Source organism: Halichoerus grypus, chromosome 4, assembly GCF_964656455.1.
Source record: "Halichoerus grypus chromosome 4, mHalGry1.hap1.1, whole genome shotgun sequence".
Lineage (NCBI taxonomy): Eukaryota > Metazoa > Chordata > Mammalia > Carnivora > Phocidae > Halichoerus > Halichoerus grypus.
Genome location: NC_135715.1, coordinates 140502988 through 140528115, shown reverse-complemented (window position 1 = coordinate 140528115; position 25128 = coordinate 140502988). Strand labels below are relative to the sequence as shown.

The 25128-nt window shown below is 42.5% G+C and overlaps 1 protein-coding gene across 1 annotated transcript in view; it reads left to right on the top strand.

The window, feature by feature from the left end:
• TTN (titin) overlaps positions 1-25128 on the top strand; it is a 274297-nt gene that overhangs the window by 221680 nt on the left and 27489 nt on the right. The window contains 14 exon segments of the mRNA XM_078071037.1: positions 18-122; positions 570-767; positions 856-1152; positions 1245-1832; positions 1924-2226; positions 2341-19446; positions 20039-20335; positions 20438-21025; positions 21118-21420; positions 21539-21835; positions 23391-23678; positions 23788-24087; positions 24349-24651; positions 24749-25054. Coding sequence (XP_077927163.1) covers positions 18-122; positions 570-767; positions 856-1152; positions 1245-1832; positions 1924-2226; positions 2341-19446; positions 20039-20335; positions 20438-21025; positions 21118-21420; positions 21539-21835; positions 23391-23678; positions 23788-24087; positions 24349-24651; positions 24749-25054 — 21279 coding nt within the window.

Below are 25128 nucleotides of genomic sequence, written 5' to 3'. Positions count from 1 at the left end.
CATCTACTTTTTCCTAGATGTGCCTGATGCTCCCCCACCTCCCAATATCGTGGATGTCAGACATGATTCGGTATCTCTAACTTGGACTGACCCCAGGAAAACTGGTGGCTCTCCAATTACAGGTATTTCATTTGCTCTTCTCCTACAGCTTTTACATTAATGTTTCTTCCATATCGTCCTCCCTGAAAAACAAGCTGAATGTATGCTCCTTATTTATAGCACTACCTGCACATACAGGAATGGTTTTTTTCCTTTCAGTACATTAAGCATTAGTTAAGCTAATACTTGATTTCAATGAAAATCTCCTAATAGTTAAAAAGGCTTTTGTAGTGATATCTCTTTTTCTAAGTTAGAATTTTTCAACAGAAGGTGCAATAAATACACATATTCCAAGAGAAAAAAAAAAAAAGTGCCTAGGAAATAAAAGTATAGATACTAACAAGAATGACTATTTATTCCATATTATGTCCACCTATAAACCATTCGGGCAAAAACATGTACTTAAAAAACAGACTGGCATTTGTATTTTCTACCTGGATTGACAAATTCACCGGGTCTTTTTTTTGTAGGGTATCATATTGAGTTCAAGGAAAGAAACAGCCTTTTGTGGAAGAGAGCTAACAAGACTCCTATTAGGATGAAAGACTTCAAAGTGACAGGATTGACTGAAGGTCTTGAGTACGAATTCCGAGTCATGGCAATCAATTTAGCAGGAGTAGGCAAGCCGAGCCTGCCATCAGAGCCAGTGGTGGCACTTGATCCAATTGGTAAGTCATTATACAAAGAAAAGCCCAGGTGTGTTTTCTGCGTGAAAAAAAACATTGGTATTTGACTGGCTTTTTTGCTTTGTTTTAGATCCTCCTGGCAAACCTGAGGTTATTAATGTAACAAGGAATTCAGTGACCCTCATTTGGACTGAACCCAAATATGATGGTGGTCATAAGTTGACTGGATATATAGTGGAGAAGCGGGATCTACCCTCTAAATCTTGGACAAAAGCCAACCATGTTAATGTCCCAGATTGTGCCTTTACTGTAACTGACCTTGTTGAAGGTGGAAAGTATGAATTCAGAGTTAGAGCGAAGAATACAGCAGGTGCTATCAGTGCTCCATCAGAAAGTACAGGAACCATTATTTGCAAGGATGAATATGGTGGGTCTATTTTACTTTTTTATGCACATAAAAAAAAGCAAATTAAGCCTCCTTCCTTTGCTGATTAAAATGTATTTTTTTTTTCTTTGCAGAGGCACCAACCATTGTCCTTGATCCCACAATAAAAGATGGGCTGACAATTAAAGCAGGAGATACCATTGTTTTGAGTGCCATTAGCATTCTTGGCAAGCCCCTTCCAAAGTCGAGTTGGTCTAGGGCAGGAAAAGACATGAGACCATCAGATATTGTTCAGATATCTTCAACCCCAACATCTTCCATGCTTACTGTCAAGTATGCCACTAGAAAAGATGCTGGTGAATATACCATTACTGCTACCAATCATTTTGGCACAAAGGAGGAACATGTGAAGGTAACAGTCCTCGATGTACCTGGTCCCCCAGGTCCCATTGAAATCAGTAATGTTTCTGCTGAAAAAGCAACACTCACATGGACACCTCCATTGGAGGATGGCGGCTCACCAATTAAGTCCTATGTTCTTGAAAAGAGAGAAACCAGTCGACTTTTGTGGACAGTGGTTGCTGAAGATATTCAGTCTTGCAGGCATGTGGCCACCAAACTTATCCAAGGAAATGAGTACCTCTTCCGGGTCTCGGCTGTAAACCAGTATGGGAAGGGAGAACCGGTACAGTCTGAACCTGTCAAAATGGTGGACAGATTTGGTACGTAGAGCATCTAAGGGAACTGACATGTTAACATTTGCAGCACAGTTTATGAAAGCATGGATTTCTCATAAGTTTGCTTCTTTTTCAGGTCCCCCTGGCCCTCCTGAAAAACCAGAAGTATCAAATGTCACTAAAAACACCGCCACCGTCAGTTGGAAAAGACCAGCTGATGATGGTGGTAGTGAAATCACAGGATATCATATCGAAAGGAGAGAAAAGAAAAGCTTGCGATGGGTGAGAGCAACAAAGACGCCAGTTTCAGATCTCAGATGCAAAGTAACAGGACTGCAAGAAGGAAACACCTACGAATTTCGTGTCAGCGCAGAAAACAAAGCTGGAATTGGTCCACCTAGTGATGCTTCAAATCCTGTTCTGATGAAAGATGTAGCATGTTAGTATTTACTTTTTTTTCAACACCACTCATTTGGGAGTGCCAGTATTTCAGAGAAGTTATCCAAAAGCCAAACTCCTAACATACACTTTTGTGTCTTTGCTTCTGTTTCAGATCCCCCAGGACCACCTTCAAATGCACGTGTCACTGATACTACCAAAAAATCTGCTTCTTTAGCATGGGGCAAGCCTCATTATGATGGAGGACTTGAAATCACTGGCTATGTCGTGGAGCATCAAAAAGTAGGAGATGAGGCCTGGATAAAAGATACAACAGGAACTGGTCTCCGAATCACTCAATTTGTTGTCCCTGATCTTCAGACTAAAGAAAAATACAATTTTAGAATCAGAGCCATCAACGATGCAGGTATTGGGGAGCCGGCAATGATTCCAGATGTTGAAATTGTAGAACGGGAAATGGCTCCTGATTTTGAACTAGATGCTGAGCTTCGAAGAACACTTGTTGTTAGAGCAGGACTCAGTATTAGAATATTCGTGCCAATTAAAGGTCGTCCTGCTCCTGAAGTGACATGGACCAAAGATGACATCAACCTTAAAAACCGAGCTAACATTGAAAACACGGAATCATTTACTCTTCTGATTATACCAGAATGTAACAGATATGACACTGGTAAATTTGTCATGACCATTGAAAACCCTGCTGGGAAGAAAAGTGGCTTTGTTAACGTCCGAGTCTTGGATACCCCAGGACCTGTCCTTAACCTGAGGCCTACGGACATCACAAAGGACAGTGTCACCCTGCACTGGGACCTCCCGCTGATAGATGGGGGCTCCCGTATAACAAACTACATTGTGGAGAAACGAGAAGCAACACGGAAATCTTACTCCACGGTCACCACAAAGTGCCATAAATGCACATATAAAGTTACTGGCTTGTCAGAAGGATGCGAATACTTCTTTAGAGTGATGGCGGAAAACGAATATGGAATTGGTGAGCCAGCAGAAACAACAGAACCCGTGAGAGCCTCCGAAGCACCATCACCACCAGACAGTCTGAACATTATGGACATAACTAAGAGCACAGTCAGCCTGGCGTGGCCTAAACCAAAGCACGATGGTGGCAGTAAGATCACTGGCTACGTGATCGAAGCCCAAAGAAAAGGCTCTGACCAGTGGACCCACATCACCACCGTGAAGGGGTTAGAATGTGTCGTGAAGAATCTAACAGAAGGGGAAGAATACACCTTCCAAGTGATGGCCGTGAACAGTGCAGGAAGAAGTGCCCCTAGAGAAAGCAGACCCGTCATTGTCAAGGAGCAGACAATGCTTCCCGAATTGGATCTTCGTGGCATCTATCAGAAATTAGTCATTGCCAGAGCTGGTGAGAACATCAAAGTGGAAATTCCAGTGCTTGGTCGGCCAAAGCCCACAGTTACGTGGAAAAAAGGAGACCAGATTCTTAAACAAACGCAGAGAGTTAACTTTGAAAATACAGCGACTTCAACCATCTTAAATATCAACGAGTGTGTAAGAAGTGATAGCGGGCCCTATCCATTAACAGCAAGGAACATTGTGGGAGAGGTTGGTGATGTCATCACTATTCAAGTCCACGATATCCCAGGGCCACCTACTGGACCAATCAAATTCGATGAAGTTTCATCTGATCTTGTAACCTTCTCTTGGGACCCACCAGAAAACGATGGAGGTGTACCAATAAGCAACTATGTAGTAGAAATGCGCCAGACTGACAGTACTACATGGGTTGAGTTAGCAGCCACTGTCATTCGCACTACCTATAAAGCCACTCGCCTCACTACCGGACTGGAGTATCAATTCCGGGTAAAAGCTCAAAATAGATATGGAGTTGGACCAGGCATCACATCCGCATCTATAGTTGCCAACTATCCATTTAAGGTTCCTGGGCCTCCTGGGACCCCTCAGGTGACTGCAGTTACCAAGGATTCAATGACAATTAGCTGGCATGAGCCTCTTTCTGATGGTGGAAGCCCCATTTTAGGATACCACGTTGAAAGGAAAGAACGAAATGGTATTCTCTGGCAAACTGTGAGCAAAGCATTGGTACCAGGCAACATTTTCAAATCAAGTGGACTTACAGATGGTATTGCTTATGAATTCCGAGTGATCGCAGAAAACATGGCAGGCAAAAGCAAGCCGAGCAAGCCATCTGAACCTATGCTTGCTTTAGATCCCATTGACCCACCTGGGAAACCAGTTCCTCTAAATATTACTAGACACACAGTGACACTTAAATGGGCTAAGCCTGAATACACTGGAGGCTTTAAAATTACCAGTTATATAGTTGAAAAGAGAGATCTTCCCAATGGACGGTGGCTGAAAGCCAACTTCAGCAACATCCTGGAGAATGAATTTACGGTCAGCGGCCTTACAGAAGATGCTGCCTACGAATTCTGTGTGATTGCCAAAAATGCTGCTGGTGCTATTAGTCCACCATCTGAGCCATCAGATGCTATCACATGCAGGGATGACATTGAAGCACCAAGGATAATGGTGGATGTTAAATTTAAAGACACAGTAATATTAAAAGCAGGTGAAGCATTCAAGCTAGAAGCTGATGTTTCGGGTCGCCCACCACCAACAATGGAATGGACCAAAGATGGAAAGGATCTTGAAGGCACAGCGAAGTTAGAAATAAGAATTGCAGATTTCTCTACTTACCTGATAAACAAGGATTCATCAAGAAGGGACAGTGGTGCCTATATTCTTACAGCAACGAATCCTGGTGGGTTTGCTAAACACATTTTCAATGTCAAAGTCCTTGATAGACCAGGCCCACCTGAAGGACCTTTAGCTGTATCTGAAGTGACATCAGAAAAATGTGTATTGTCATGGTTGCCTCCACTGGATGACGGAGGTGCCAAAATTGATCACTATATAGTTCAGAAACGTGAAACCAGCAGATTGGCATGGACAAATGTAGCCTCAGAAGTCCAAGTGACAAAACTAAAGGTCACTAAACTTTTGAAAGGCAATGAATACATATTCCGCGTCATGGCTGTAAATAAATATGGAGTTGGAGAGCCACTGGAATCAGGGCCTGTGCTTGCAGTAAATCCTTATGGACCCCCTGATCCACCCAAAAACCCTGAAGTTACAGCTATTACTAAAGATTCAATGGTTGTCTGCTGGGGACATCCTGACTCTGATGGTGGAAGTGAAATCATCAATTATATTGTAGAACGGCGTGATAAAGCTGGACAACGCTGGGTGAAATGCAACAAGAAAACTCTTACTGATTTAAGATATAAAGTGTCTGGACTGACAGAAGGACATGAATATGAGTTCAGGATTATGGCTGAAAATGCTGCTGGAATTAGCGCACCAAGTTCTACCAGTCCATTTTATAAAGCTTGTGATGCTGTGTTTAAGCCCGGCCCGCCAGGTAACCCACGTGTTCTAGATACGAGCAGATCATCCATTTCAATTGCTTGGAATAAACCTATCTACGATGGCGGCTCAGAAATCACTGGGTATATTGTTGAGATTGCCCTGCCAGAGGAAGATGAATGGCAGATTGTCACTCCACCAGCTGGGCTCAAGGCAACTTCTTACACCATCACCAACCTCACAGAGAATCAGGAATATAAAATCCGCATCTATGCCATGAATTCTGAGGGAATGGGAGAACCTGCACTTGTTCCTGGAACTCCAAAGGCTGAAGACAGGATGCTGCCCCCAGAAATTGAACTGGATGCTGACCTGCGCAAAGTTGTTACTATAAGAGCTTGTTGTACCCTGCGACTTTTTGTTCCAATCAAAGGAAGGCCTGCACCTGAGGTGAAGTGGACCCGGGAACATGGAGAATCCTTAGATAAAGCTAGCATTGAATCCACAAGCTCTTACACCCTGCTCATTGTTGGAAATGTAAACAGATTTGACAGTGGCAAATACATACTAACTGTAGAAAACAGCTCAGGCAGCAAGTCTGCGTTTGTCAGTGTTAGAGTACTAGATACGCCAGGCCCTCCACAGGATCTCAAGGTAAAGGAAGTCACTAAATCATCTGTCACATTGACATGGGAGCCTCCTCTCCTTGATGGAGGTTCAAAAATAAAGAACTATATTGTTGAAAAGAGGGAATCCACAAGAAAAGCATATTCAACTGTTGCAACAAATTGCCACAAGACGTCCTGGAAAGTAGACCAGCTTCAAGAAGGGTGTTGTTACTATTTCAGGGTTCTTGCTGAAAATGAATACGGCATTGGGCTGCCTGCTGAAACTGCAGAGTCTGTGAAAGCATCAGAACGACCCCTTCCTCCAGGAAAAATAACTTTGGTGGATGTCACCAGAAATAGCGTGTCACTCTCTTGGGAAAAACCAGAGCATGATGGAGGCAGCCGAATTCTAGGCTACATTGTTGAGATGCAGAGCAAAGGCAGTGACAAATGGGCCACATGTGCCACAGTCAAAGTCACTGAAGCCACTATAACTGGATTAATTCAGGGTGAAGAATACTCTTTCCGTGTTTCTGCTCAGAATGAAAAGGGCATCAGTGATCCTAGACAACTGAGTGTGCCAGTAATTGCCAAAGATCTTGTCATTCCACCAGCCTTCAAACTCCTGTTCAATACATTCACTGTACTGGCAGGTGAAGACCTAAAAGTTGATGTTCCATTCATTGGACGCCCTACACCTGCTGTAACCTGGCATAAAGATGATGTACCACTGAAGCAGACAACTAGAGTAAATGCGGAGAGCACAGAAAATAATTCACTACTGACGATAAAGGAAGCCTGCCGAGAAGATGTGGGACATTACACAGTTAAACTGACCAACTCGGCTGGTGAAGCTACCGAAACCCTTAACATCATTGTTCTTGACAAACCAGGGCCTCCAACTGGACCAGTTAAAATGGAGGAAGTGACAGCTGATAGTATTACTCTTTCCTGGGGCCCACCTAAGTATGATGGTGGGAGTTCTATCAATAATTACATTGTAGAAAAACGGGACACTTCCACAACCACCTGGCAAATTGTGTCAGCAACTGTTGCAAGGACAACAATAAAGGCTTGCAGATTAAAGACCGGATGTGAATATCAGTTTAGGATTGCAGCTGAAAACAGATATGGAAAGAGCACCTACCTCAATTCAGAGCCTATTATAGCCCAGTATCCGTTCAAAGTTCCTGGTCCTCCTGGCACACCATTTGTGACGCTCTCCTCCAAGGACAGCATGGAAGTACAGTGGAATGAGCCAGTTAGTGATGGAGGTAGCAAAGTCATTGGCTATCATCTAGAACGCAAGGAGAGAAATAGTATCCTCTGGGTGAAGTTGAATAAAACACCCATTCCTCAAACCAAGTTTAAAACGACTGGCCTTGATGAAGGCATTGAATATGAATTTAGAGTCTCTGCAGAGAACATCGTGGGCATTGGCAAGCCAAGTAAGGTGTCAGAATGCTACATGGCTCGTGACCCATGTGATCCACCAGGGCGGCCAGAGGCAATTATTGTCACACGAAATTCCGTGACCCTCCAGTGGAAGAAACCCACTTATGATGGTGGAAGCAAGATCATTGGCTATATTGTAGAGAAGAAAGAATTGCCTGAGGGCCGCTGGATGAAAGCCAGTTTTACAAATGTCATTGACACTCAGTTTGAAGTAACTGGCCTAGTTGAAGATCATAGATATGAGTTCCGGGTTATAGCTCGAAATGCTGCAGGAGTGTTTAGCGAGCCTTCAGAAAGCACGGGAGCAATAACAGCAAGAGATGAGGTAGATCCACCACGAATAAGTATGGATCCAAAATACAAAGACACAATTGTGGTTCATGCTGGTGAGTCATTCAAGATTGATGCAGATGTTCATGGCAAACCAATACCGACCATTCAGTGGGTAAAAGGTGATAAGGAGCTTTCAAATACAGCTCGATTAGAAATAAAGAGCACTGACTTTGCCACCAGTCTCAGCATAAAGGATGCAGTACGCACTGACAGTGGAAATTACATATTGAAGGCCACAAATGTTGCAGGGGAGAGATCAGTTACTGTAAGTGTCAAAGTTCTTGATAGACCAGGACCACCTGAGGGACCTGTTCTGGTATCAGGAGTGACAGCAGAAAAATGCACACTAGCTTGGAAACCCCCACTACAGGATGGTGGAAGTGACATCATAAATTATATTGTGGAGAGGAGAGAAACCAGCCGCTTAGTTTGGACTCTGGTTGATGCCAATGTGCAAACTCTCAGCTACAAGGTTACTAAGCTTCTCGAAGGCAATGAGTATATTTTCCGTATAATGGCTGTAAACAAATATGGTGTTGGTGAACCGCTTGAATCTGAGCCAGTGATTGCCAAGAATCCGTTTGTAGTGCCAGATGCACCAAAGGCTCCAGAAATCACAACAGTGACCAAGGACTCAATGATCGTTGTATGGGAAAGACCAGCATCTGATGGTGGCAGTGAAATTCTTGGATACGTTCTTGAAAAACGGGATAAGGAGGGCATTAGATGGACAAGATGCCACAAACGCCTGATTGGGGAATTGCGCTTGAGAGTAACTGGACTCCTAGAAAATCACAATTACGAATTCAGAGTCTCAGCCGAAAATGCTGCTGGACTTAGTGAACCAAGCCCGCCTTCTGCTTACCAAAAGGCTTGTGATCCTATTTATAAACCAGGACCTCCAAACAATCCCAAAGTCATAGATATTACCAGGTCTTCTGTCTTCCTTTCTTGGAGCAAACCAATATATGATGGTGGCTGTGAAATCCAAGGCTACATTGTTGAAAAATGTGACGTGAGTGTTGGTGAATGGACAACGTGCACACCACCAACTGGAATCAATAAAACAAATATAGAAATAGAAAAGCTGTTGGAAAAGCATGAATACAATTTCCGTATCTGTGCTGTTAATAAAGCTGGAGTTGGAGAACATGCTGATGTCCCTGGACCTGTTATAGTTGAAGAAAAATTAGAAGCACCAGACATTGAACTTGACCTAGAACTAAGGAAAATTATAAATATAAGGGCAGGTGGCTCCTTAAGACTATTTGTTCCTATTAAAGGTCGTCCTACACCAGAAGTTAAATGGGGAAAGATGGATGGTGAAATCCGAGATGCAGCTATAATTGATGTCACCAGCAGTTTCACCTCTCTTGTTCTTGACAATGTCAACCGATATGATAGTGGAAAATATACTCTCACATTAGAAAACAGCAGTGGAACGAAGTCTGCCTTTGTTACCGTGAGAGTCCTGGACACACCAAGTCCTCCTGTTAACCTGAAAGTCACTGAAATCACTAAAGACTCAGTATCAATTACATGGGAACCTCCTCTGTTGGATGGGGGATCCAAAATAAAAAATTACATTGTTGAGAAACGTGAAGCCACAAGAAAATCATATGCTGCAGTGGTAACAAACTGCCATAAGAATTCTTGGAAGATTGATCAACTCCAAGAAGGCTGCAGTTATTACTTTAGAGTCACAGCTGAGAACGAGTATGGTATTGGCCTTCCAGCCCACACTGCTGATCCTATTAAGGTTGCAGAAGTCCCACAACCTCCAGGAAAAATAACTGTGGATGATGTCACCAGAAACAGTGTCTCCTTGAGTTGGACAAAGCCTGAACATGATGGTGGCAGTAAAATCATTCAGTATATTGTGGAAATGCAAGCTAAACACAGCGAGAAATGGTCAGAGTGTGCTCGAGTCAAGTCCCTTGAAGCAGTAATTACTAACCTAACTCAGGGAGAAGAATATCTCTTTAGAGTTGTTGCTGTAAATGAAAAGGGAAGAAGTGATCCTAGGTCCCTTGCAGTTCCAATAGTTGCCAAAGATCTGGTCATTGAGCCAGATGTAAGACCTGCATTCAACAATTACAGCATACAGGTCGGCCAAGATTTGAAAATAGAAGTGCCAATTTCTGGACGTCCTAAGCCAACCATTACCTGGACTAAAGATGGTCTTCCACTGAAGCAGACCACAAGAGTCAATGTTACTGATTCACTTGACCTCACTGTACTCAGCATTAAAGAAACTCATAAGGATGATGGTGGACATTATGGAATCGCAGTGGCTAATGTTGTAGGTCAGAAAACAGCATCCATTGAAATTATAACTCTAGATAAACCTGATCCTCCAAAAGGACCTGTTAAATTTGATGAAGTCAGTGCTGAAAGTATTACATTATCTTGGAATCCCCCATTATACACAGGGGGCTGCCAGATCACCAACTACATTGTTCAGAAAAGAGATACAACCACCACAGTATGGGATACTGTTTCTGCTACTGTTGCCAGAACCACACTCAAAGTGACCAAACTGAAAACTGGTACGGAATACCAATTCAGAATATTTGCTGAAAACAGATATGGACAAAGTTTTGCCTTGGAGTCTGATCCAATTGTAGCTCAATATCCCTACAAAGAACCAGGCCCTCCAGGCACACCATTTGTCACAGCCATTTCCAAAGACTCCATGGTCGTTCAGTGGCATGAACCAGTCAATAACGGCGGAAGCCCAGTCATAGGTTACCACCTTGAGAGAAAGGAAAGAAATAGTATTTTGTGGACAAAAGTCAACAAAACCATTATTCATGACACTCAGTTTAAAGCAGTCAATCTTGAAGAGGGCATTGGATATGAATTCAGAGTTTATGCTGAAAATATTGTTGGTGTAGGTAAAGCAAGCAAGAATTCCGAATGCTTCGTAGCCAGAGATCCCTGTGACCCACCAGGAACCCCAGAAGCAATAATGGTTAAAAGAAACGAAATCACTTTACAGTGGACCAAACCTGCTTATGATGGTGGAAGTATGATTACAGGTTACATTGTAGAGAAACGTGATTTGCCTGAGGGTCGCTGGATGAAAGCCAGCTTCACAAATGTCATTGAAACTCAATTTACCGTGTCTGGTCTTACTGAAGATCAAAGATACGAGTTCAGAGTCATTGCAAAGAATGCGGCTGGTGCAATAAGTAAACCCTCTGACAGTACTGGACCAATAACTGCCAGGGATGAGGTTGAACTTCCAAGAATTTCAATGGATCCAAAATTCAGAGACACAATTGTGGTAAATGCTGGAGAAACATTCAGGCTTGAGGCTGATGTCCATGGAAAGCCTCTACCGACCATTGAGTGGTTACGAGGAGATAAGGAAATTGAAGAATCTGCCAGATGTGAAATAAAGAACACAGATTTCAAGGCTTTACTTATTGTAAAGGATGCCATTAGAATTGACGGTGGACAGTATATTTTAAGAGCTTCCAATGTTGCAGGTTCTAAGTCATTCCCAGTAAATGTAAAAGTGTTGGATAGACCAGGACCTCCAGAAGGGCCAGTCCAGGTTACCGGAGTCACTTCTGAAAAATGCACTTTAATGTGGTCTCCACCACTTCAAGATGGTGGCAGTGATATTTCCCACTATGTTGTTGAAAAGAGAGAAACGAGTCGACTTGCCTGGACTGTTGTTGCTTCGGAAGTTGTGACCAATTCTCTGAAAGTTACCAAACTCTTAGAAGGGAATGAATATATTTTCCGCATAATGGCTGTCAACAAATACGGTGTGGGAGAGCCTTTGGAATCTGCACCAGTACTGATGAAAAATCCGTTTGTGCTTCCTGGACCACCAAAAAGCTTGGAAGTCACCAACATTGCCAAGGACTCCATGACTGTCTGTTGGAACCGTCCAGATAGTGACGGTGGAAGTGAGATTATTGGTTATATTGTAGAGAAAAGAGACAGAAGTGGCATTAGGTGGATAAAATGTAATAAACGCCGCATTACAGATTTGCGTCTAAGAGTAACAGGATTAACAGAAGATCATGAGTATGAATTCAGAGTCTCTGCAGAAAATGCTGCTGGAGTTGGAGAACCAAGTCCAGCTACAGTTTATTATAAGGCTTGTGATCCTGTGTTCAAACCTGGCCCACCCACCAATGCGCACATTGTAGACACCACTAAAAATTCAATTACACTTGCTTGGGGTAAGCCCATCTATGATGGTGGCAGTGAGATCCTAGGATATGTAGTAGAAATCTGTAAAGCAGATGAAGAAGAATGGCAAATAGTTACTCCACAGACTGGCCTGAGAGCCACTCGATTTGAAATTTCAAAACTCACTGAGCACCAAGAGTACAAAATACGAGTCTCTGCCCTCAATAAAGTTGGCTTAGGTGAGGCTACATCAGTTCCTGGTACTGTGAAACCAGAAGATAAACTTGAAGCACCTGAACTTGACCTTGACTCTGAATTAAGGAAAGGAATAGTTGTAAGAGCTGGTGGATCTGCCAGAATTCACATTCCATTCAAAGGTCGCCCAACACCTGACATCACCTGGTCTCGAGAGGAAGGGGAATTCACAGATAAGGTCCAAATTGAAAAGGGAGTAAACTACACCCAACTATCAATAGATAACTGTGATAGAAATGATGCCGGAAAATACATTCTCAAGCTGGAAAACAGCAGTGGATCTAAATCTGCTTTTGTAACTGTGAAAGTTCTTGACACCCCAGGACCGCCACAGAATTTGGCAGTCAAAGAAGTGAAAAAAGATTCTGTCCTGCTGGTATGGGAACCACCCATCATTGATGGGGGTTCAAAGGTGAAGAATTATGTTATTGACAAACGTGAGTCAACCAGAAAAGCATATGCTAACGTGAGTAGTAAATGCAGCAAAACAAGCTTTAAAGTTGAGAATCTTACAGAAGGAGCCATTTATTACTTTAGAGTTATGGCTGAAAATGAATTTGGAGTTGGTGTTCCAGTGGAAACCGCTGATGCTGTGAAAGCCGCTGAACCTCCTTCCCCACCAGGAAAAGTGACACTCACTGACGTGTCCCAGACCAGCGCATCGCTGATGTGGGAGAAACCTGAACATGATGGTGGCAGCAGAGTCTTGGGTTATGTTGTTGAAATGCAGCCCAAAGGAACAGAAAAATGGAGTGTTGTGGCCGAATCCAAAGTCTGTAATGCAGTGGTTACTGGTTTGAGTTCTGGACAAGAATATCAGTTCTGTGTCAAGGCTTACAACGAGAAAGGAAAAAGCGATCCAAGAGTGCTTGGTGTTCCTGTCATAGCCAAGGACTTGACCATACAGCCTAGTTTTAAGTTACCATTTAACACATATACTGTCCAAGCTGGAGAAGATCTTAAAATTGAAATTCCAGTTATTGGCCGACCAAGACCTAACATTTCATGGGTCAAAGATGGTGAGCCTCTTAAACAAACCACAAGAGTAAATGTTGAGGAAACAGCCACTTCAACAATTCTGCACGTTAAAGACAGTAATAAAGATGACTTTGGAAAATACACTATAACAGCAACAAATAGTGCAGGTACAGCCACAGAAAATCTCAGCATCATTGTTTTGGAAAAGCCCGGACCTCCAGTTGGACCAGTTCGGCTTGACGAAGTTAGTGCAGACTTTGTGGTCATCTCTTGGGAACCTCCAGCCTATACTGGAGGTTGCCAGATAAGCAACTACATTGTAGAGAAGCGAGATACAACTACCACCACTTGGCATATGGTATCAGCAACAGTTGCGAGAACAACAATTAAAGTAACCAAACTGAAAACAGGCACTGAGTACCAGTTTAGAATTTTTGCAGAAAACAGGTATGGAAAGAGCGCCCCTCTGGATTCTAAACCAGTTATTGTACAATATCCATTTAAAGAACCTGGGCCACCTGGAACTCCTTTTGTGACATCCATTTCAAAAGACCAGATGATTGTGCAGTGGCATGAGCCAGTTCATGATGGAGGAAGCAAAGTTATTGGCTACCATCTTGAACAGAAAGAAAAGAACAGCATCTTATGGGTCAAATTAAATAAGACTCCCATTCAAGACACCAAATTCAAAACAACTGGGCTTGATGAGGGCCTTGAGTATGAGTTCAAAGTTTCTGCTGAAAACATTGTTGGCATTGGCAAGCCTAGCAAAGTGTCAGAATGCTTTGTTGCTCGTGATCCATGCGACCCACCTGGTCGCCCCGAAGCCATTGTTATCACAAGAAACAACGTTACACTGAAATGGAAGAAACCTGCCTATGATGGTGGTAGCCAAATAACAGGTTATATTGTAGAAAAGAAAGATCTACCTGATGGCCGCTGGATGAAAGCCAGCTTTACCAATGTATTAGAAACTGAATTTACGGTGAGTGGACTTGTAGAAGACCAAAGATATGAATTTAGGGTAATTGCAAGAAACGCAGCTGGCAACCTCAGCGAACCATCTGAAAGCACTGGTGCCATTACTGCCAGAGATGAAATTGATGCACCAAATGCCTCACTGGATCCAAAATATAAAGATATAATCCTTGTTCGTGCAGGAGAGACTTTTGTCCTTGAAGCTGATATCCACGGCAAGCCTATACCTGATATTGTTTGGTCAAAAGATGGAAAAGAGCTTGAAGAAACAACTGCTAGGATGGAAATTAAGTCTACTATTCAGAAAACTACTCTTGTTGTCAAAGACTGTATACGTACTGATGGAGGACAGTATATTCTGAAACTCAGCAATGTCGGTGGTACAAAGTCCATACCAATCACCGTAAAGGTACTTGACAGGCCAGGGCCCCCTGAAGGACCTCTGAAGGTTTCTGGAGTTACTGCTGAGAAATGTTACCTGGCATGGAACCCACCTTTACAGGACGGTGGCGCTAATATCTCACATTACATCATTGAAAAGAGAGAAACAAGCAGACTCTCCTGGACCCAGGTTTCACCTGAGGTACAGGCGCTTAACTACAAAGTCACTAAACTTCTTCCTGGTAACGAGTACATTTTCCGCGTCATGGCTGTGAATAAATATGGAATTGGAGAGCCCTTGGAATCTGAGCCTGTTATAGCCTGTAATCCATATAAGCCACCAGGTCCTCCTTCACCACCTGAAGCCTCAACAATCACCAAAGATTCTATGGTAGTAACATGGGCACGCCCGGTGGATGATGGAGGTGCCGAAATTGAGGGCTACATTCTTGAAAAACGAGATAAGGAAGGCATTAGATGGACCAAGTGCAACAAGAAGACTCTAACAGATCTCCGATTCAGAGTAACTGGCCTTACCGAAGGTCATTCCTATGAGTTCCGAGTCGCTGCCGAAAATGCAGCTGGTGTGGGTGAACCTAGCGAGCCATCTGTCTTCTATCGTGCGTGTGATGCCTTGTATCCACCAGGTCCACCAAGTAATCCAAAAGTGACAGATACTTCCAGGTCTTCTGTCTCCCTGGCGTGGAATAAGCCAATTTATGATGGTGGTGCACCTGTTAAGGGCTATGTGGTAGAGGTCAAGGAAGCCGCTGCTGATGAATGGACAACCTGCACTCCACCGACAGGATTACAAGGAAAGCAGTTCACAGTGACCAAGCTTAAAGAAAATACTGAGTATAACTTCCGTATTTGTGCCATCAATTCTGAAGGTGTAGGTGAACCTGCAACTATACCTGGCTCAGTTGTTGCTAAAGAGAGGCTAGAGCCACCAGAAATAGAACTTGATGCTGATCTCAGAAAGGTGGTTGTTCTGCGGGCGAGTGCTACTTTACGCTTATTTGTCACAATCAAAGGGCGACCGGAACCTGAAGTTAAATGGGAAAAGGCCGAAGGCACTCTCACAGAGAGGGCCCAGATCGAGGTGACCAGCTCCTACACAATGTTGGTAATTGATAATGTTACCAGATTTGATAGCGGTCGGTATAATCTGACCCTAGAAAATAACAGTGGCTCCAAAACGGCTTTTGTTAATGTCAGAGTTCTTGACTCACCAAGCGCCCCTGTGAATTTGAACATAAGAGAAGTAAAGAAAGATGCGGTGACATTATCTTGGGAGCCCCCTCTTATTGATGGTGGAGCTAAGATTACAAACTACATTGTTGAAAAACGAGAAACTACAAGAAAAGCGTATGCTACTGTTACAAACAATTGCACGAAGAATACTTTTAAAATTGAAAATCTGCAAGAAGGATGTTCTTACTACTTCCGAGTCTTGGCTTCCAATGAATACGGGATTGGTTTGCCAGCTGAAACGACTGAACCCGTTAAAGTTTCTGAACCACCCCTCCCACCCGGAAGAGTGACTCTTGTTGATGTGACCCATAACACAGCTACAATTAAGTGGGAGAAGCCAGAAAGTGATGGTGGCAGCAAAATTACTGGTTATGTAGTTGAAATGCAGATGAAAGGGAGTGAAAAATGGAGCACTTGCACACAAGTTAAGACTCTAGAAGCGACTATATCTGGCCTAAATGCGGGAGAAGAGTATACCTTCAGGGTAGCTGCAGTCAATGAAAAAGGAAGGAGTGATCCAAGACAACTTGGAGTGCCGGTAATTGCAAGAGATATTGAAATAAAGCCCTCCGTCGAGCTTCCTTTCAATACTTTCAACGTAAAGGCTAGAGACCAACTTAAGATTGATGTTCCATTTAAAGGAAGACCTCAAGCTACTATAAGCTGGAAAAAGGATGGTCAGATTCTTAAAGAGACCACAAGGATCAATGTTTCTTCTTCAAAGACTGTAACATCACTATCTATTAAGGAAGCTTCCAGGGAAGATGTTGGAACTTATGAATTATGTGTTTCGAACAGTGCTGGATCCATAACAGTTCCTATAACTGTAATTGTCCTTGACAAACCAGGGCCTCCGGGACCTGTTAATATTGACGAGGTTAGTTGTGACAATGTAACAATTTCCTGGAGTCCTCCAGAATATGATGGTGGCTGCCACATTAGCAATTACATCGTTCAAAAGAGAGAAACCACTTCTACCACATGGCATGTAGTTTCACAGGCAGTTGCAAGAACATCCATTAAAATAGCTCGTCTGACAACAGGAAGTGAGTATCAGTTCCGTGTTTGTGCAGAAAACCGCTATGGCAAGAGCTCCTACAGTGAATCTAAACCTGTTGTTGCAGCGTATCCATTCAGCCCCCCAGGTCCTCCTGGTACTCCTAAAGTTGTGCATGCCACAAAATCTACCATGATTGTAAGCTGGCAAGTGCCAGTTAATGATGGAGGAAGTCAAGTAATTGGCTATCACCTTGAATACAAAGAGAGAAGCAGCATTCTTTGGTCAAAAGCAAATAAAATCCTCATCGCTGATACTCAAATGAAAGTCTCCAGCCTTGATGAAGGACTGATGTATGAGTATCGTGTATACGCTGAGAACATTGCTGGAATTGGTAAATGCAGTAAATCTTGTGAACCAGTCCCTGCAAGAGATCCCTGTGACCCTCCTGGACAACCTGAAGTCACCAATATCACAAGAAAATCAGTGTCACTTAAATGGTCCAAACCACATTACGATGGTGGAGCTAAGATCACAGGATACATTATCGAACGTAGAGAACTACCAGATGGCCGGTGGCTGAAGTGCAATTTTACTAATGTACAAGAAACATACTTTGAAGTTACTGAACTTACCGAAGATCAGCGTTATGAATTCCGGGTTTTTGCAAAGAATGCAGCTGATTCAGTTAGTGAACCATCTGAATCCACTGGGCCAATTACAGTTAAAGACGATGTCGAGGCTCCAAGAATTATGATGGATGTCAAGTTCCGAGATGTTATTGTTGTCAAAGCTGGAGAGGTCCTTAAGATAAATGCAGACATTGCAGGGCGACCTCTGCCAGTAATTTCCTGGGCCAAGGATGGGGTAGAAATTGAAGAAAGAGCAAGAACAGAAATTGTCTCGACAGACTATAATACTTTGTTAACAGTGAAAGACTGTGTCCGACGAGACACTGGGCAGTATGTACTAACACTGAAGAATGTTGCAGGAACTCGGTCCATGGCAGTTAACTGCAAGGTACTTGATAAGCCTGGCCCACCAGCAGGACCACTTGAAATAAATGGCCTCACAGCTGAGAAATGCTCGCTTTCCTGGGGACCACCCCAAGAAAATGGTGGCGCAGATATCGACTATTACATTGTAGAAAAACGTGAAACAAGCCACCTCGCATGGACGATGTGTGAAGGAGAATTAAGGACAACATCCTGTAAAGTAACCAAGTTACTCAAAGGCAACGAATACATCTTTAGGGTAATGGGTGTTAATAAATATGGTGTTGGTGAGCCCCTGGAGAGCATGGCAGTAAAAGCACTAGATCCATTTACAGTTCCAAGTCCACCTACATCTTTGGAAATTACATCTGTGACCAAAGAGTCCATGACCCTTTGCTGGTCGAGGCCAGAGAGTGATGGAGGCAGTGACATCTCGGGATATATAGCTGAAAGGCGAGAGAAAAACAGCCTACGATGGGTGCGTGTAAACAAAAAACCAGTTTATGACCTGAGAGTGAAATCAACCGGACTTCGGGAAGGATGTGAATACGAGTACCGGGTTTATGCAGAAAATGCTGCTGGCCTGAGCCTTCCAAGTGAAACCTCTCCCTTGATTCGGGCAGAAGATCCAGTGTTCTTGCCATCTCCTCCATCCAAACCCAAAATTGTGGACTCAGGCAAGACAAACATAACTATTAGCTGGGTTAAGCCCTTGTTTGATGGCGGGGCCCCAGTAACTGGATACACTGTAGAATACAAGAAATCTGATGAAACTGAGTGGGAGACTGCCATTCAGAACTTAAGAGGCACAGAATATACCATCGGTGGACTAACAACAGGAGCCGAGTATGTTTTCAGAGTAAGATCTGTCAATAAGGTCGGTGCTAGTGATCCCAGTGATAGCTCCGATCCCCAAGTAGCAAAAGAAAGAGAAGAAGAACCTGTATTTGATCTTGACAGTGAAATGAAGAAGACCTTGATTGTCAAGGCCGGTGCCTCATTTACCATGACCGTACCTTTCCGGGGAAGACCAGTACCTAGTGTCTTGTGGAGTAAGCCAGACAGTGACCTCCGCGCTAGAGCTTACATTGATTCCACAGACTCTCGTACGTCACTTACTATTGAAAATGCCAACAGAAGTGATTCTGGAAAATACACAGTAACAATTCAGAATATTGTGAATGCTGCTTCACTGACCTTAGTTGTCAAAGTTTTAGATTCTCCTGGTCCTCCAACCAATATTACTGTACATGATATAACCAAAGAGACTGCAGTGTTATCCTGGGATGTTCCTGAAAACGATGGTGGAGCACCAGTGAAGAATTACCACATAGAAAAACGTGAGGCCAGTATGAAAGCATGGGTCTCTGTGACCAACAACTGTAACCGCCTCTCCTATAAAATCACCAACTTACAAGAAGGGGCAATTTACTACTTCCGAGTCTCTGGAGAGAATGAGTTTGGTGTTGGTGTACCAGCCGAAACAAAGGAAGGAGTAAAAATAACAGGTATGTTTTAAGAACAAAGAACATCTATATATCCATATTAATTTTCCTAGAATACTATGAATCACTCTAATTAGTCTCACTTAATTTTAAAGACTTTTGGTTCACACCTCAAATAATTCATACTATAGCACAACATGAGATCTCTAATAGAGAAAGTTCTTTGTTGATTAAAAAAATGCGGAAATTTACATAGCTGGAATTAGATCATATATGTTGAACTTAAATATAACTGAATTTGACTGCACATATATATAGTGTGTGTGTGCAGAAATTGTATGATTAAGTTTCTTATTAGATTGTTCATCTTATTCTTCACTTTTATACCCATGATAAATTTGGGATAAATTTTACCATTTAATCTAGTCACTTGACACTTAATTTGAATTTGGATGCTATGACATACTATGACATGTAATGACAAAGCTTGGGGAAGCTTCACTTAGCTCAGAAGCCAAACTAGTTATATAAAAAGTAGGACTCAAATCAAAGGAAGTATGTGGCCTTCATTTAAAAGTTTTCTTTGACAATGCAGAAAGAACACAGAGGGGAAAAAATGTAATAATCCCTTTCTTCTGATGTTTTACTTTCTTAGAAAAACCAAGCCCACCTGAAAAACTTGGAGTAACAGGTGTATCCAGAGATAGTGTTTCCCTGACCTGGTTGAAGCCAGAACACGATGGTGGAAGCAGAATTGTACACTATGTCATTGAAGCACTAGAAAAGGGACAGAAAAATTGGGTTAGATGTGCGGTGGTAAAGTCAACCCATCACATTGTTTCTGGTCTGAGGGAGAATTCTGAATACTTTTTCCGGGTGTTTGCTGAAAATCAAGCTGGTCTGAGTGACCCAAGAGAGCTTCTGCTTCCTGTTCTTATTAAGGAACAACTAGGTATGTCAAATTTTATGTAGAAGCAAAATTTGAGATGGTTTGTACTGATGTAATTTTTAGAGACTCTTTTTCACCTTCATCTACCATGCTCTTATTTTTCAGAACCACCTGAAATTGATATGAAGAATTTCCCAAGTCATACTGTATATGTGAGAGCTGGTTCAAACCTTAAAGTTGACATTCCAATTTCTGGAAAACCACTGCCCAAAGTGACCTTATCAAGAGATGGTGTCCCCCTAAAGGCAACCATGAGATTTAATACTGAAGTTACTGCTGAGAACCTGACCATCAATCTCAAAGAAAGCATTACCACTGATGCTGGAAGATATGAGATCACTGCTGCCAACTCCAGTGGAACAACCAAAGCTTTCATTAACATCATTGTACTGGATAGGCCTGGTCCCCCAACTGGCCCTGTTGTGATTAGTGATATAACAGAAGAAAGCGTGACTCTCAAATGGGAGCCACCGAAGTATGATGGCGGAAGTCAAGTTACTAATTACATTGTACTCAAGAGAGAGACAAGTACTGCAGTATGGACTGAAGTGTCTACAACAGTTGCAAGAACCACGATTAAAATCATGAAGCTGACCACAGGCGAAGAATACCAATTCCGCATCAAGGCAGAAAACCGCTTCGGCATCAGTGATCACATAGATTCAGCATGTGTGGTTGTCAAACTACCATACAGTAAGTTGCAAACTTTTTAAAGATCCCAGGTTCTCATTTACATAAATGTTTTAAGTGTCTGTATTAACCTAAGGGATTTCTCTCTTTTGTAGCAACACCTGGACCACCATCTACACCATGGGTCACTAACGTTACTCGAGAAAGCATCACCGTGGGCTGGCATGAACCAGTGTCCAATGGAGGCAGTCCAGTTATAGGCTATCACCTGGAAATGAAAGACAGAAACAGTATTTTATGGCAAAAAGTCAACAAATTGGTCATCCGCACAACTCACTTCAAAGTCACAACAATCAGTGCTGGCCTTATTTATGAATTCAGGGTATATGCAGAAAATGCTGCTGGTGTTGGAAAACCCAGCCATCCTTCTGAACCAGTCCTAGCCATTGATGCCTGTGGTATGTATTTTTCATGAGGAGGAGGATTCAGACTACTTAAAAATGCAAAATCTTATTTCTGCAAAACAAAATAATGTTGACACAAGTTCCACTGACCTGCTTTCTCTTATTACCGCAGAGCCTCCAAGAAATGTCCGTATCACTGATATTTCAAAGAACTCTGTCAGCCTTTCATGGCAACAACCAGCTTTCGATGGAGGAAGCAGGATTACAGGCTACATTGTTGAGAGACGAGACCTTCCGGATGGCAGATGGACCAAGGCCAGCTTCACCAATGTTATCGAGACTCAATTCGTCGTCTCTGGCTTAACTCAGAATTCCCAGTATGAATTCCGTGTCTTTGCTAGGAATGCCGTTGGTTCAGTCAGCAATCCATCTGAGGTTGTAGGGCCCATTACATGCATTGATTCTTATGGTAAGCGTTTTTAGAACTTTGAATCCCAACAGCAATTTAACCCAATATTTTTGCATACTTTTTCTGGTCCTAATCTATAGAATATCTTTTACTATGCACTTTAATTAGATATTTAGAAGAAAGTATGTGAACCGGCTGGGAGTCTCAGGAGGATTCCTTAATCTCTCCTGGTCTCTTAACTGTAAAATGTGAGATTTGGACTACAGGATATCTAAAGTCCCTTCCAAATTCAACCTTTTAGAATTCTTTGATTGTATGAGTTGGTGCTTTCCCTTTTCTATTTTAAACTATCAGAGTCAATAATTAAAACCATGGTTGGGCGCCTGGGTGGCTCAGATGGTTAAGCGTCTGCCTTCGGCTCAGGTCATGATCTCAGGGTCCTGGAATCGAGTCCCGCATCGGGCTCCCTGCTCCTTGGGAGCCTGCTTCTCCCTCTGCCTCTCTCTCTCTCTCTCTCATGAATAAATAAATAAAATCTTTAAAAAAAAAAAAAAAAAACCATGGTTGAATGCCCAGAGAATATTCCTCTTAAATAAGTAAAAGACCAAACAGAGGCATTAATGATGATAGTGTTAGCAGTAGCTAACATTTACTGGGTATTTTTCATGAATTCTCTCCCTTAATTCTAACAACCCTAACATTAGCCCATTTTATAGAACAGAAACTGAGGTTTAGAGTGCTTATGTAACTTCCCTAACATGGAGCAGATCATTAGTGTAGGGTGGGAATTCAAAAAGACTCTAGAACTTTCTCTACGTTGTTGTCATCCCAAAACACACATACTTGGCCATTCTGGAAAATCAGGAACACATTCAACTCAACAATGGTTTCAAAATTAAAATTTCATGAGGGTCAGGTACCCGATGACACTTCCTCTAAAAGTTCCCTGTGTTGAAGGAGTCTCTCTGATAACTGGGCAAAAGTATCCACTCCTGTCCTCATGCTCAGAATCCCAGGGCTGCTCTTTATGAATCAGGCTTTGTGGACACTGTTGTAAAACTGTGAAGCAAGTCAAATTTAGTTCTGTATCTCAAAAGTTCTAAGCAGCCTGGCAGAAAATCTGTCCAGTGAAATACAGAGCCCTGTGAGTAAAGAATTCAGACTTCAAGAGTCAGACATGAACGGTCTACGGTTGGATGTCAGTGAACTGGGAAGGGAAAATAACAAGAACAGGAGGTAGTCAGAGGAAAAGAAAGGAGAACCTAGAATGAGAGAAAATGTATAATGCAGCTTCTTCGGGATGGTCTCACTACCATATCCCATTTTGTGCCTGGAATTAAACACCTGATAGACTTTAAAATACATTTCAAAGGCATTGCAGTCCCTGTGTGGTTACTGCAATGTCACTGGAGGACAGAGCTTCCTCACAACCTTTCTTCCCCATCTGGGATAGAAGCGTGGCTTGTAAAATTTAAAGTTTAAAATAGTGAGTAAATAAAATTAGAACTACTATATACATATATATTAATAAAAGCCAGTGACCTTACTTTGAAGTTGCAATTATTTTTCCCATCCTTGTGGTCTTCTAAATATTTCTCATCTGTTTGTCCTACAGGTGGACCCGTAATTGAGTTGCCTCTAGAATATACAGAAGTTGTCAAATACAGAGCAGGTACAGCTGTGAAGCTCAGAGCTGGCATTTCTGGCAAACCTGCGCCTACAATTGAGTGGTACAAAGATGATAAAGAGCTACAAACCAACGCACTGGTGTGTGTCGAAAATACCACCGACCTTGCATCTATACTCATCAAAGATGCAAGTCGCCTGAATAGTGGAAGCTATGAACTAAAACTAAGGAACGCCATGGGCTCAGCCTCAGCCACCATCAGACTACAGATCCTTGGTAGGTGCTGATTATAGGCTGTCATATTTTGTTTGCCTAAAACTTAGCCATTTTAAATTAGTAGCCTCTTAAAAAGTACTGACATATTGTTTTATTCTTTCGTTCACAGACAAACCAGGACCTCCAGGTGGTCCCATTGAATTTAAGACGGTCACTGCTGAGAAAATAACCCTTCTCTGGCGCCCCCCAGCAGATGATGGTGGTGCAAAAATCACTCACTACATCGTGGAAAAACGTGAGACAAGCCGCGTAGTATGGTCTATGGTGTCTGAAAATTTGGAAGAGTGCATCATAACCACCACCAAAATTATCAAAGGAAATGAATACGTCTTCCGGGTTCGAGCCGTGAACAAATATGGAATTGGTGATCCACTGGAATCTGATCCAGTGGTAGCAAAGAATGCCTTTGGTGAGACATGACTTCATTAGGAAACTGAAATCAAATGCTTGAAATTTTTCAAATGAACTATTCTGCTAGCTTGTATGTTTTCTTAAAATGATTTTCTTAGAATGTTTTCTTTTGTCTCACATCTCCCCTCACTGTCATCTGTCACAAGGGAAAGAATAGTCAGTGAAACTAATATTCTTACATAGGATTTGAAGATTGAAAGGTAGAATTTATCAATGATGTCGATCCTTCAAACTCATTTTCCTTCTCTTTTCTAAACAGTTACTCCTGGGCCTCCAGGCATACCGGAGGTGACCAAGATTACCAAGAATTCAATGACTGTTGTCTGGAGCAGGCCAGTTGCAGATGGTGGTAGTGAAGTAAGTGGCTATTACCTTGAGAAAAGAGACAAGAAGAGTCTGGGATGGTTTAAAGTCTTAAAGGAGACTATCCGTGACACCAGAGAGAAAGTGACGGGCCTAACGGAAAACAGTGACTACCAATACCGAGTTTGCGCTGTAAATGCTGCTGGTCAGGGTCCATTTTCTGAACCGTCCGACTTCTACAAAGCTGCTGATCCTATTGGTAAGTGCTCATAAATGCAGCATCTTCACCTATGTCTCCTTCATGTCCCTAAATTGTACATGATCGTGTAATTACGTATTCTGAATGGTCATTCCAGACCCTCCAGGCCCACCAGCTAAGATAAGAATAGCAGATTCAACCAAATCCTCCATCACTCTTGGCTGGAGTAAACCCGTCTATGACGGAGGCAGTGCTGTTACTGGATATGTTGTCGCGATGAGACAAGGAGAGGAAGAGGAATGGACTGTTGTCTCTACCAAGGGAGAGGTCAGAACTACAGAATATGTGGTATCAAACCTCACACCTGGAGTCAACTACTACTTCCAGGTATCTGCTGTAAACTGTGCTGGACAAGGAGAACCTATAGAAATGACTGAACCTGTACAAGCTAAAGATATACTTGGTATGTTCCTACTGGTATGGTTGTGCTTTTTTTTTTTTTTTTATGAGAGTGCTTCTAGGAAATCATTCATTTTC